This window comes from Vicugna pacos, chromosome 20 (assembly GCF_048564905.1).
Source record: "Vicugna pacos chromosome 20, VicPac4, whole genome shotgun sequence".
Classification (NCBI taxonomy): Eukaryota; Metazoa; Chordata; class Mammalia; order Artiodactyla; family Camelidae; genus Vicugna; species Vicugna pacos.
In genome coordinates, this window is record NC_133006.1 from 3,876,476 (window position 1) to 3,889,073 (window position 12,598).

Below are 12,598 nucleotides of genomic sequence, written 5' to 3' on the forward strand. Positions count from 1 at the left end.
CTGGGAATGACTGTTCCTTACATGAAACTAACTCGGTGGCCATCACTGTGATATTATTTACAACTTCAACTGCTTAATCACATGACTTAATATTTGATATCACCTTCTTTATCATGTGAGAAAGCTATAAAAATGGAAGAAGTAAACAATATTCAGGAAGATTTTTTGCCTCAATTCCAAAGATAAAGTTGAATTATAATTATAGATTCTAACTTACTTTAAGTTTTGTAACTAGATAAAATGCTATTAAAAACTATTAAATAATTATTTATTGACTCTAAAAGTCTAGTTTGAAAGGCAATTTCTTTTCAATTTGAATAACTGTGTTATTAAAGCACAGAAAACAATATAAACCAGAAATTTAAATTTACACCTTTACATACCTGTGAGTGCTTATTTTCACTTCCATCAAGTCTTTCTTGCTCTTCCTCACATGTCCTTTGTAAGTCTAGTTCTGCTGAAAAATGAATATGCTTAGTTAAAATTCACTACTTAGAACAGCTAGATAAAAGGCATCATTATAAAAACATAAAAAACATTTCATCAATTAACAGTTTAAATTAAGCTTAATCTTTAGCTGGATATTTACTTCTTTAAGAAATACTCCTAATTATCTAAAACTTCAACAAACTATTTGGGAAATACTAGATTTTACCAGATAAAGGCATACAAACATCTCAAAGTTTCATTCACAAATTGATTCACCAGACATGAACGAAACAAAGAGAAATAAAACAACATTTAAAAATACAGTAGAAATATACATACAGTCACAATAGACTCTATTCTCTACCTCCTAACAGTACCTTTTTAACAACATACCAAGCTTCAAGAGCAATGTTATTCATGGTTTCCAAAATTACTGTTACTTTTTATGCTTTTATCTTTCCTTAACCTGAAATGTTTCCCTCTATTGTTCTGACAAGTTCCTTTTCCTCTTTGAAGACTCAGCTGCTCTGTGAAGTCCTCCTTGATTGCAGCCATCTTTCCACAGAGACACAGGGATCTCCTACCTCGGAGCTACCTTGGTACCTCTCACAGCTTTTTCTAGTGTGTCTTCATCAGCTGAACTGTAAACTATTTCTTTACATGTCTATCCTCTTTGCTCCTATGCTGTGGAGGACAAACTTACAAGTATCTTTGTATAAACAGTCTTTATTTATTAGAAAAACTGAGTTTAGAGCTTGCAGTCACTACTATAGGAGGTAACTGAGAATTTTTTGTAAACATGACATTAATTCTACAGGTAAGGAAAGAAAAGATAAAACAAAAGCAGAAAAAATATTGTATGATTTATTACTACAGCTCTGATCCTATCACTGATTAAGGCACTAAATTAATTGGTATGTAAAGTAGAACACAAGTTAGATGTGGTTAATCAACAGACTGAGTATCCTAGAAGAATTAGAATTGATATTCCATATATTATTTTTAAGTGCTAAAGCACTCCTTAAGACCAATACCCTTTTCGACCAATCAATCCATTAAAAATAATAAAACAAGCTGATATACTATGTGGACACGGTTAAGAAGGAGGTCCTGTGGAGCAAATTCCCAATGACTGCCACTACTGCTGGGAAAGCCATTTCTAAAATACACAAAGGCAGAGAATATACTAGAAATATTTTGATATTTAGTTGCAGAGGTGCTTTTTCAGTTACACCGAATATAGCTATAACTAACACATACAAATTCAGAGCTAGATAAAAATAAAGCTAAGAAACCACATTTTCTGAAGGGAATCTTTGGATGTCCATCTAGGTTTCCCAACTAGTCACAAAGCTCTAGACATCATCCTCCTACCCACTCCCAGGAGTGAGCTAAATACTAGTCTGAACGAACTTACTTTCTCCTAATCCTCTTTGCTACTTAATATGCTGCTTTGGTCAGAGGATGAATGTAAATGTCATGCTAAAAGGTCTTGTCTGGTTGCAGGTTGCATAAAAGGAGTAAACACAAAGGAGATCCTGCCACAAAGTGATTTCTGCGAAGTCGGAGTATGGTGAAGCCACGCACAGGTAGACTATGGCTAGCTCTCTATGCTGCTTTATTACCTTCTTTGCTGCTTCTGTTCTCTGGCAGCTGTGATTGACGCAGGCCACGGAGCGCTGCATTTTCTGACAGAAACATGGCTCCAATATTCATCTGTTTTTTACCTACTAGGGCCGTCTGCCTCAGTTCTGTGGGTGCTGACTGGTTTGTGGTCACTGACTGTGATACCAACGGACATTGATCAACTTTCAAAAGCTTGGCTCTTTGACCAGCCGCATTATTGGGGCTCAAACTAGTAGAATCCCAGTCTGAAGGATCTGAAAACAAAGTTTCCACTTATTAGAATGTGAAAAACAATACAAACTTGAATAACCTGTACGGATTCTCTTCCCAGAGCAGCAGCTCCACGTCCTCCTCTCCCCACAAACACGCTGCTCCTTCCCAGCTGGTTGTACTTTACATGCCATTGCTGTTCACATAGGGAACCACTGTCTCTCTTTCTACTTTTAATTTTCTAGTATTACTTATTTGGATTCACTCATCACTCTCTATAAAACAGTCAATATTCCGTAAGAGCTTTATGAGTAATTATTATTTCTTCAACATGTGAATTTTTTCATTAACAAAATGTATGTCTAACCAGCCATTTACTGGACATTTAAATATGCATGACAGTATTGTGTCCTAGAGACACGGGCTTTAAGAAAACTTTCACTGAATGGTACTACTTACATTACAATGAGACAGTCTTTCCTCAATGTACCAATATCTTCAGAATTCTTACCTTAAGTCGTGGATAAACATCATAAATTTATATAAGGAAGGATAGCCTTGAGTGACTAATTTTCTCCATATAAATCTAGGTACAAACTAGGTCCAAAGAGTACAGAGTGCCACGAGACAGGAAATATGTAACAAAAAATGTTTTCCTTTTTTAAAAAAGAATTAAGTTGTCAGCTTCAAACTTTTTAACACAAGTTAAAGAAAAAAAGGCAGGAAATGTAGAAGTGAACTTTTAAAGCCCACTTATTTCACATCCATGAACTCTGTTTAAAACCGCAGTTCTCAAGTGTCATCTGAGAAGCCCTGAAGCCCCAAGTTCCCTCCATCTAGGGAGTCCAGGAGTTCAAAACTATTTTCACAATAATACTGAATGCTATTTTCATTCTCATTCTCTGTTAAGTGTGCAGTGGAGGTTTCCAGATACATGACATGTGATAACATCACAGCTCTAATGGCTAATGGAATGTGTGTGTGTGCTTGTTTTTAAAATCTTTCACTTTTACTAATATACTGAACATCAGTAGATACAACCCACTTAAAAGTTCTTCAGAATTCTCAATAATTTTTAATACTATAAAAAATATCCTAAACGCCAAAACTTCTAGAATTATTGTTTTAAAAGATTGTGTCTACCAAATATTAAGGTAGGACTAATTACTTCCATCATTTTTAATAATCAAACACACCACATACACACACACACACTGCTAATCAAAACATCCAGTTGACATAAGATCTTTGGGCTAGGGAAATAGCTCAGTGGTAGAGCACATGCTTAGCATGCACAAGGTTCTGGGTTCAATCCCTAGGACCTCCATTAATAAATAAATACAGAAATAAATATCATCAATGTGATAGCACTAGATGAACTAATTAAAGTGAAATATGACTGACACGTTAGCAAGTGAAGCTTGACCCTTACGTAAAGGTCAGGATTCAATTAAGCATTTTAAAACTCTGGAAAAATCTTAGAACCTAATAATCAATCTCTCAGAATCCCTGAGAAGTATAGGGACTCCAAGTTGAGCACTTTAGTGTCTCCCAGCATCAACAGAAACATCCGAGTCAAAGCTGACATTTTAAAAACCTATTTCTTATGCTTATATGTATTTTTCAAACATGGATATCAATAATAACATCTTTCAATTTATATCATCTTTCAATTAAATTTGAAGAAATAAAAGGAATTATGAATAAGAAGAATGTACTTCTTTTCAAAGTGAAATTTGTATTGCAAAATTTACCTGATTTGAATGTTTGTAAAGTCTTCATTTCTCTTGTATTATTAGGAACAGAATCTTTCACTCCAACTGCAGGCTGAATGGTTTTTGAAACAAACCGATTAATAATGTACATTTGATACAACCTATAGTAATAATTCAAGGGGGGAGGGTCTAGCTCAGTGCTAGAGTGCCTGCTTAGCAGTGCATGAGGTCCTAGGCTAAATTCCCAGTACCCTCATTAAAAAAAAAAAAATTCAAGATAAAAGTATAAAAGTTTTTACCTTCAAGTGAGGATATTTTTCAGAAGAATCTAAAAGCCAAAAGGGACACATAATCAATTATATGCAAACATGAAAGCCAACTATCCATTCACGCAGAGTTAGTACTGAACACAATCCTCATGCTTGCTTTGGAAATGAACACGTTAGGTTTCAGTGTTTTGTTTTTCAGGGGCAGTTAGGACAGCAGCAAGACAGAAATATGAATCCGTTACAGATACTCAATAAAGAACAGGAATGTAGGTTTAACAAAACATGCAGTTAAGATCTCGAAAGTACGATTATGTTTCAAATGACTTTATAAAATAGAAACGTGCACGTATACCAATGTGAACATGCTGCCTGAGGAGGAGAAAAGCGATCTCCAGTCAGAGGAACAAGTCACGGCTCCAAGAAGACAAATGTGAAAGCTGACGGTAAAATGCAACAGCGCGTCTTTAATGTGACACCATTAGACTACAAGTATTTATCATGCTCTTCAATCTGTCCTGTGATTTAGGAAGTCCACAGTTGTGATGGCAGTTCATCTGAATGTGATATTCACTTCTCATCAGAGAAAGTGTTACGAGTTGATCAGCTTGGATACACACTTGTAGAATTCTAGTTCATAAAAATATTTTTTCCCATACCCACATGGGCTGTTGGTATGCCTACATTTCTTGGATTCTCTAGCCATCAAAGTTTCTTGATCCACTCATGCAAGAAAGAATGTATACTGAGTTTTCAATATTGAAATCTATTAATCAAAAAAAATTTAATGGCCACAGGATTATTAGATATTTAAAGTCTTTTACATTTCAAAACCTGTGTAGTATTCACTGAAAATAACAACTTTAGCATTTATGGAATGAACCCTATTAATTTCTTTTGTTTCCTAAATTAGTTTGGTTTGGTAAATCAGGCTAATGTTTGCAAGGATTTTTGTGAAAAAAACTATCTTACCAAAAAATTAGGAATCCTTAAAAAAAAAAAAGCACAACCAATGTTTCATATTCAAGTTAATCTCACTTGAATAACAAATACCAATACAACATTTATCTTTGAAGCCTGATAGGAGGAGTGGCTGTGGTTTACCCCAATTCTAGGCCCCCTCCTGATTCCAGTATTCTCTGGAGTGGCAATGATCTAACCTGGCTTCAGTGCAAATACACTGACGCCATCGAAAAGGAGTTCTCTCAACTTTCCTCAGTTCCAAAATCACCTACCTGCGGCCTTTTTTTCTTCCTTCCTTTCACTTCCCTTTTCAAAGGTACCTCTAGATCTGTGGTCTTAATTCTTCCCCTTTTCTATTCTTTTCATGGACGATCCCCACCACTTCTTTTTCCTCTCTGCTTATCAGCACTATCTTACAACTCTAACTTCTACTTCAACTCTTTGCCTCCCTCTGGCTATGAACGTGCTCAGATAGAAAAACAAAATCATGCTTTTCCTTGATGCTGGTATGTCTTTAACTCCCCAGTGGCTCTTCTTCCAGATTCCCCTAAATACAAGTCTATCCTCTGAGCGTGATCTGAAGACCAGCAACAAGGGCATCACCTGAGAGCTTGTTAGAAACGCAGACCCACTGCTCAGAATGTGCACTTTTCACTGGGTCCCCAGGTGACTGATTAAAATTTGAGAAACTCCGGTCTATACCGAGTCTGCTTCTACAGCACTCGGACTTAACTGATCCTTCTGAAATCCAGCTGCACGCATCTCACTGTAACACTTCCCCAAAAGCTGCATCAGAGGTTGTAGACTTTTCAGGGGACTCTTTACCAGGCTCCAGTGCCCCTGACCTCCCCGGAATGCACCCTGCCCTCTTCCTCTTTCCCACTCTTCTGTTGGCCTATGAGACACCATCCTATAAGGCAGCAACACGCTGCATGACACGAAGATCCAGATGTTGACAGCTGACCACACCTGCCTGTGCTCACCCACGGCAGGCACACCCAGCTCTGCGTGATCAGGTACCGCAGTCCTCACTGCCTTCCTAATGGTCAGGGGGACGGGGGAGTGGAACATTATGCTGTGCCTCCCGGACAAGCTTTGGTGCTGGAAGAAGCTCACTTCATACCCACCTCATTTCAAACACTCTTCTCTTCCTTCTTCTAAAGAAGTATTCTACATTAACACCTCCTGCCAAGGACCCCCCGACTCCTTTTCCTTCATTTACTCCCCTCCCTGCCTCTTCTCATTCTTCATTCCCTCCTTCCCTCCTCCTGGTTTCCTGACTGTCCTCAGGTCACAGAGCATCTTGAAAAAAAGCTAACAACTGAGCTCCTTAAACAGCATTCTAGTTTAATCTGTTGCTGGCACCTGATAAGATACACAATTTACTTCCTTTCCTCCTCTTTTTTCTCACTATATGTTCAACAGGTGATTTTCTTTGGCTGAGAGAATAGATCCAAATCCATAATTTAACTCAACATTCTGTCAAATGACTTTTTTATAAAATACAGTGCTTACTTTCTACTTGTCCATTTAATGTATTTTTTTCTCCTAGACCTGCAGCTCCAGATAAATGATCAACACAGTTCGGCAGTTGAATCTTGGAGGTACGCTGTTAAAATTAATATTAATAATGAGTTGCATAAAGATTTCCTGATCCCTTTCTAAGAAAATACCTGCGTTCCCTACCTTACTAGTATTTTTTTTAATTTCATACTTTAAAAGCAACTAGACATAAAAAACAAAATAAGCATACCCTGGAAACCCAAACATTTAAATAGAAAATTTCATATACACTCTTTAGAGCAAGTCTTATCTTTTATCTTCAGTTGGCTTTTGAAACTGAGCAGGGAAGGCCAGAGCAAATATTTTCACAGACAAAATACTGACTTACATGCAGATTTCAACGAAAAATTAACTTCAAAACAGCTAATTCCATTTTGCGTTCCTCAACAGAAGAAGAGGACGTTTAAAAAAAGATATATTTTTATCTGTGTAACTGAATTGCTTTGCAGTACACTTGAAACTAACATCATAAACTGACTACACTTCAGTAAAAAATAAAATTAAAAATACACATATTTAAATATATTCTCTAGTAAGTATATGTGCTGTAAGTTTAAAATGTTTCTTAGGACAGATACTGTTTTTAGTATTAAAATAACATACATGCCATGAAAAGAAGCCTCGGGAGTCTGTCATGTTGAATATTAACAGAACACTGTGGAAACTGCTACATCTCAGTAAACAAAGGCTTAGCAGAATCTAACTATTATTTGATAAAACTTTTTTGATAGGGAAAATAGTTGAACAAAGTACCAAAGTAGAAAGAAGAACATTTATGCTTAAATAAACAGCAGAAAAATTTTAAATGTAGCTATGCAGCTCTTCAAAAAAGTACCATAAGCCTTACTTTACTAAGGGAAGAGTAAGAACACTGTTTAGTGACCACCCGCACGTGCCAGGCCCTTATCATGCACACTCTCTTCTCTACACACAACAATAACAACAGTGACTCTAAGGACGGTTACCCGCTTGCTGCTTCCTGGCCACTCCAAGATGCTGGAGCACCGTGACGAGCAGATGGGACCCGCTGTTCTCTGTCCGGAACATCCCTCCCCGGGACCTTCGTGTGACTGGCTCCTTCCTGTCCATCACCTGGCAGCTTTGGTCACACTCAGCTCTTTTCTGACTACCTAAATTCCACCCTTACTCCACCCCCATCCTAACTACAAACTCCCCCACTGTTGTCTAACCTCATGCTCTCCACGTTCCTTATATGAAGGACTTACTGTCCCTGATAAAGGGTTGCTGTTTACTTGTCCTTCTGTTCCCGCCACTCCAGCCTAACCCCTCAGCTGCTACATTCAGTGTCTAACTGCCTGGTGCATAGCTGGTGTTCAGGAACACGAATTTATTTGAGGTCAAAACATCTAAATTCCCCAGAGAGCTTCAAGTACCAAAGCACTATATACCTATCGGAGATGTCCCATAATAGTCTACCGACACTCAACATAGTTCAAGGGAGAAATCCCCGTGCCCGCTCTAACTTTCCCATTTTATAGTCCTTCAGATTTTAAAAAAGTGTCCTCAACATTTCAGTAGGTAACAAGTGGCCACTGTGCTCATTCTTACATTTCTATAGCACCCTTTACAGTTGACAATGTGTTTTCACATTTGTTACCACACTTTCGTTCATGACACATAACCTGAGAGGTAGGTATCAGTACCATGTTTTTGAACGAGGTCACTGACATTCAAATAAGTCAGACAAGTTTTTCCAAGATCCCACAGTGGGTCAGAACCAGGATGCTACGTCTGCTGACTTCAAGTACAGTGCTGTGCCAGTAGACAGGAGCAGCTGGGATCCAAGAGTTCAGGCTCTTCTGACCTCTTTCCACGGCTATCACCTTGCAATAGGTCATCACTACCCTGCACTTAGCTTCCTTCAAGTCCGGTCGCCATAAAGGTACTCAGTGCCTGCTATTTTCTACCCGAAATGGGCTGTCCTCAGTAAAACATCACTAAACCAAACTGGTGGTATTTTAATCCCACATATTTATTACTAGTCCCCATGCTTTTGCTTCTCCTGAAATGTTCGCTGCAGATCTACTTGAAAATCCAAATATAATAGAACTTTCAAGTCACAGGCACTGTCTTTTCAAGGACAAAGTGGTTAAACAAAAACACCGTTTTTTGGTGGGTTTTTTTTTTTCTTTTTTAGTACGACCTGTTTCTCTCTGAATCTCATTAAGCGTTTTACACATTCATGGATAAAAAAGAAACAAACATCTGGTCACAGGCTGACCAAGAATTATTTTCTTTAGTTTTTAGAAAAGGTAACTTCAGAACCCAAACCGATTCCCTGTGACTTCTAAGCCTTGGCTTTTGCACTACATACACCAGTTTCACTAGGTGAGTCTGGAAAATTAACAGAAGTGCACTCTGCAGTGGTATGACATGTAGCACGGAATGACTTTACTAAGCGTGGGTTAAAATGAGGAAAAGATTTTGCTGGGCAAAAGCAAAAGTGAGAAAGTGGAGTCAAAACATCCCTCCATTTATGTTTTAACATCACGCAATGCTTATATTTGAAAATAATAATAATAGAAGACAGCACCTCAGGATCCCGGGATGATTCGACATCTTCCTTCTCTTCTAATCCTAAAGCTGAAGTTGCGTCTACAAAATGCAATCATAGATACATTAATGAAAACACATACCACTGGGAAGTTTAAATATATATATGTCTATCTCGATTCATGAATATGTCAATAAATTAAAGTGGCAGAAAAGAATTTCAGAGGGTTGAAGCATTTTCTGGAAGAAAACTTGGTCGTAGTTGGGATATTTACGAAGGAAGATGGCAGAAGAAAAACACTTAAGAAGAAATGGATATCAGATTTGGATCTACACACTTCAGATTTTTTACACTACTTTTTTCTTTTTTTTAATGGAGGTACCGGGAACTGAACCCAGGACCTCGTGCATGCTAAACGTGTGCTCTCCCACTGAGCTATACCCTCCCCCCTCCAACCACACGAGCTTTTAAGCAGAGAAGAAAGCCCACAGATGCTCCCTGACTTCCCACCTCTGTCACTTTTGTGTGCTCCATCTCCATCAGTAGAAATCAACTTGCTCTGATCTGCCTTCTCCTTTAGAACACCGTTAATTGTCCCAGTGCCGTTCTCTTTTCCCCCAGTTTTCGGCTTTGTTGCCTCTTCCTATAAAAACAAAACACAATGTAACAAAAACCCAACATCAGAAAACATCATATTCCCACACTTGGTCATTCAATCAATCAGTCAGGAAGACAACATATATTTACTGTATCCATCAGATCATAGGCATTATCCTGGGAGAAGCTGGCAATAAATACAAAAGACAGATTCTGCTCTATATTCTAGGGGAGGCAGAGACACATGAAAATCAGTCAACACAGAAAAGTATCATTCAACAGCTCTACACCTGCAGTGAACAGATACAGTAAGGGCACAAAGGAGAGAAGAGACTTGCTGCATGCCAATAGCTCCGGGAATGCTGGGAAGACCAGACTGTGTCTTAAAAGACAGACCTAGTGCAAAGAGCAGATGTGAAGGGGATTCTAAAAAGGGCAGCCTGAGCCGAAGGTCGAGGTGTGAAACAGCATGATAAGTCACATGGAAAACTAGAACTCAGTTACTGGGGACGGAATGGAGAGACAAAATTTGCTAGATTAAATGTAAGACATCACTTCATTAATTTAAATGTGAGGCTATCTAAAAAAATAACTTCAAGTTAAAACTAAATTCCATACGGAACTGTATTCAGTATCTCACAAAAAACTGTAATGGAAAAGAAAAGAAAAAGAATTAGATAAATACATATATATGTATAACCAAGTCACTTAACTGCACACCTGTAACTCATACAATACTGTACATCAACTACATTTGAATTAAAAAACAAACTTCTATAACCAAAAAGAAAAAAGGTGAGGATCAAATTTCCTTTCTGTTGTTCATAAAATCGGCTATATGTCCTTCAGAAGAGTCTGAGCACTTTTCTCCATGAGCTGACTTTTCCTTCTCTTAATTTGAATTTGAGGTGATTTCTATCATAATGTGTGCTATAGAGTTCCTGCTCTCACTTAACCCCACTATTTCTGCTGTGTCTGTATAATCATCTCTCTCATTTTGACACTCATTTATTTTGTCCTTATTAGATGAACCCTTCCCCTTTGTACCCCTGCCCATCTTCATATTCATCCAGCTGTTCTTTCCTGTTGCTCTCTTACTCTTTCTTTTCTTAATGGCATATTTGAGAACTGTTTATTGCCACCAACCTTTACAAATCTCAGTCCTGCACGTGTACCTCTCTTGTTATCACACTGTTTTCTATTGTGATCTTGAGGACTTCCATTCCTCTGTAGGATCCTTTTCATCCCCGTGAGAATCAGGGGGACGGTAAGTGAAAAAGCACAGGAAGGAAAAGTTAAAAACAAAACGGCTTACCTCTGAAACACCAAGGACTACTGAAGACGTGAGAGGTTCCGGTGCTGGGAAGGCAGGATGAGAAAAGCCTGAAACTTCACTGGATGGTTGGGAAAAGGTTCTAACTGCATCTTCATTTTCACTATTAGAATTATGGTCCTCAAAGACGGTGCTAGTTCCTGGTTTCAAAACACCATCTTTTGCCTCTGCTGTAGTGAAAACAAGGTACAGTAGATGAAATGATCTGTAATTTCTCATCAGTGACAACACAAAAAGACAATCTTCAAATAACTTACTGTTTATCACGGGTTCTTCCCAGGCCCGAATTAGCTTGGCAAATCTTGGATGCCGGACTTTCTAGAGAAGAAAATTGCAGCTTTAAGAACAACAAATATGAAATTGAATAAAGTAACTGTAACATTCCCCATTCCTAGATGATCTAACAAAGAGCGCTGGCTTTGGAGTCATTCAGATATGGATTCAAGTCCCGGGTCTGTCATTTACCAACCTACATCTTCTCATGGGGTGAGGATTATGACAGATGACCTCAGGGGTCCCAAAATGTTACTTTCTTTACCCCTCATTGATTATTATACAAACACTATGGTATCCATTAGATGACTTTCTTGACCAAAATGATCTAGAACAAAATCTTATACCTGATAGTTTAGAGTCGTATTGAAAAACCTCACATTAAGAAATTTAAAGTGGTGGTTGTATTTTGAAATGTGTTTGCATGATTTATATATGTGTGAATGATCTCTCATGGGGGAAATATGAGAGTTTACTTTTTAGCAGTATCTTATTTGGATGAGTTAGAACAGCAAACAGTATAAGCTACTTCTATTCCATTCGCCAAAAAGCTACAGAGAAATGGTTGTTCATAGTCAGTTACTTCTAAGAAAGAGGAATAAGAACAAAAGTAATTCTGAGGGGCAATGACTCATGAGTGAAAGCCACACACATAGTAAACAGAAAGCTGTCACTAAATATGTTCACAGAGGCAGAGTGAGATGGACTGAAAGAGCACACACCGAGGAAGTGTTTTCTGCAGAGAAATATTAGGTTTGGGGAAAATCATTAAAAAAAAAAAGTGGGGAGGAGGAAGAAAAGAAAAAATGAGACATGACTAGTCAAGCACAAACTTCAGGCAAGTAAAAAGGAAAATGTAAGTATAACAACACATGTGGAGAAATACATATATTTCAGCATTTATATATAATAGATCAGGGATGTATCAGTATTGTTAGGGATACAATATGAGTGAAAGCCTCTGTTTTACCTTTTTATTATATATATAAAAATACAAATTATATATGCAAGTATATATATTATTCTTCAAGTTTTATAAAAATATCAAAATACATGATATATAAAACATATATATAACAAAGGCTTTTGTTCATAGTATATCCCCAAT

At 37.6% G+C, this 12,598-nt stretch overlaps 1 protein-coding gene across 6 annotated transcripts in view; it reads right to left on the reverse strand.

Moving 5' to 3' along the window:
- The window catches only part of LOC102532259 (ankyrin repeat domain-containing protein 26-like), an 89,073-nt gene that overhangs the window by 35,103 nt on the left and 41,372 nt on the right, over window positions 1–12,598 (reverse strand). For all 6 annotated transcript variants that reach the window (XM_072944741.1, XM_072944739.1, XM_072944736.1 and 3 more), the window contains 9 exons: window positions 11,475–11,535; window positions 11,200–11,387; window positions 9,798–9,930; window positions 9,327–9,388; window positions 6,725–6,818; window positions 4,280–4,308; window positions 4,020–4,092; window positions 2,055–2,309; window positions 384–457 (listed from right to left, as the gene is read on the reverse strand). In XM_072944741.1, coding sequence (XP_072800842.1) covers window positions 384–457; window positions 2,055–2,309; window positions 4,020–4,092; window positions 4,280–4,308; window positions 6,725–6,818; window positions 9,327–9,388; window positions 9,798–9,930; window positions 11,200–11,387; window positions 11,475–11,535 — 969 coding nt within the window. The remainder of the gene's footprint in view (window positions 1–383; window positions 458–2,054; window positions 2,310–4,019; window positions 4,093–4,279; window positions 4,309–6,724; window positions 6,819–9,326; window positions 9,389–9,797; window positions 9,931–11,199; window positions 11,388–11,474; window positions 11,536–12,598) is intronic.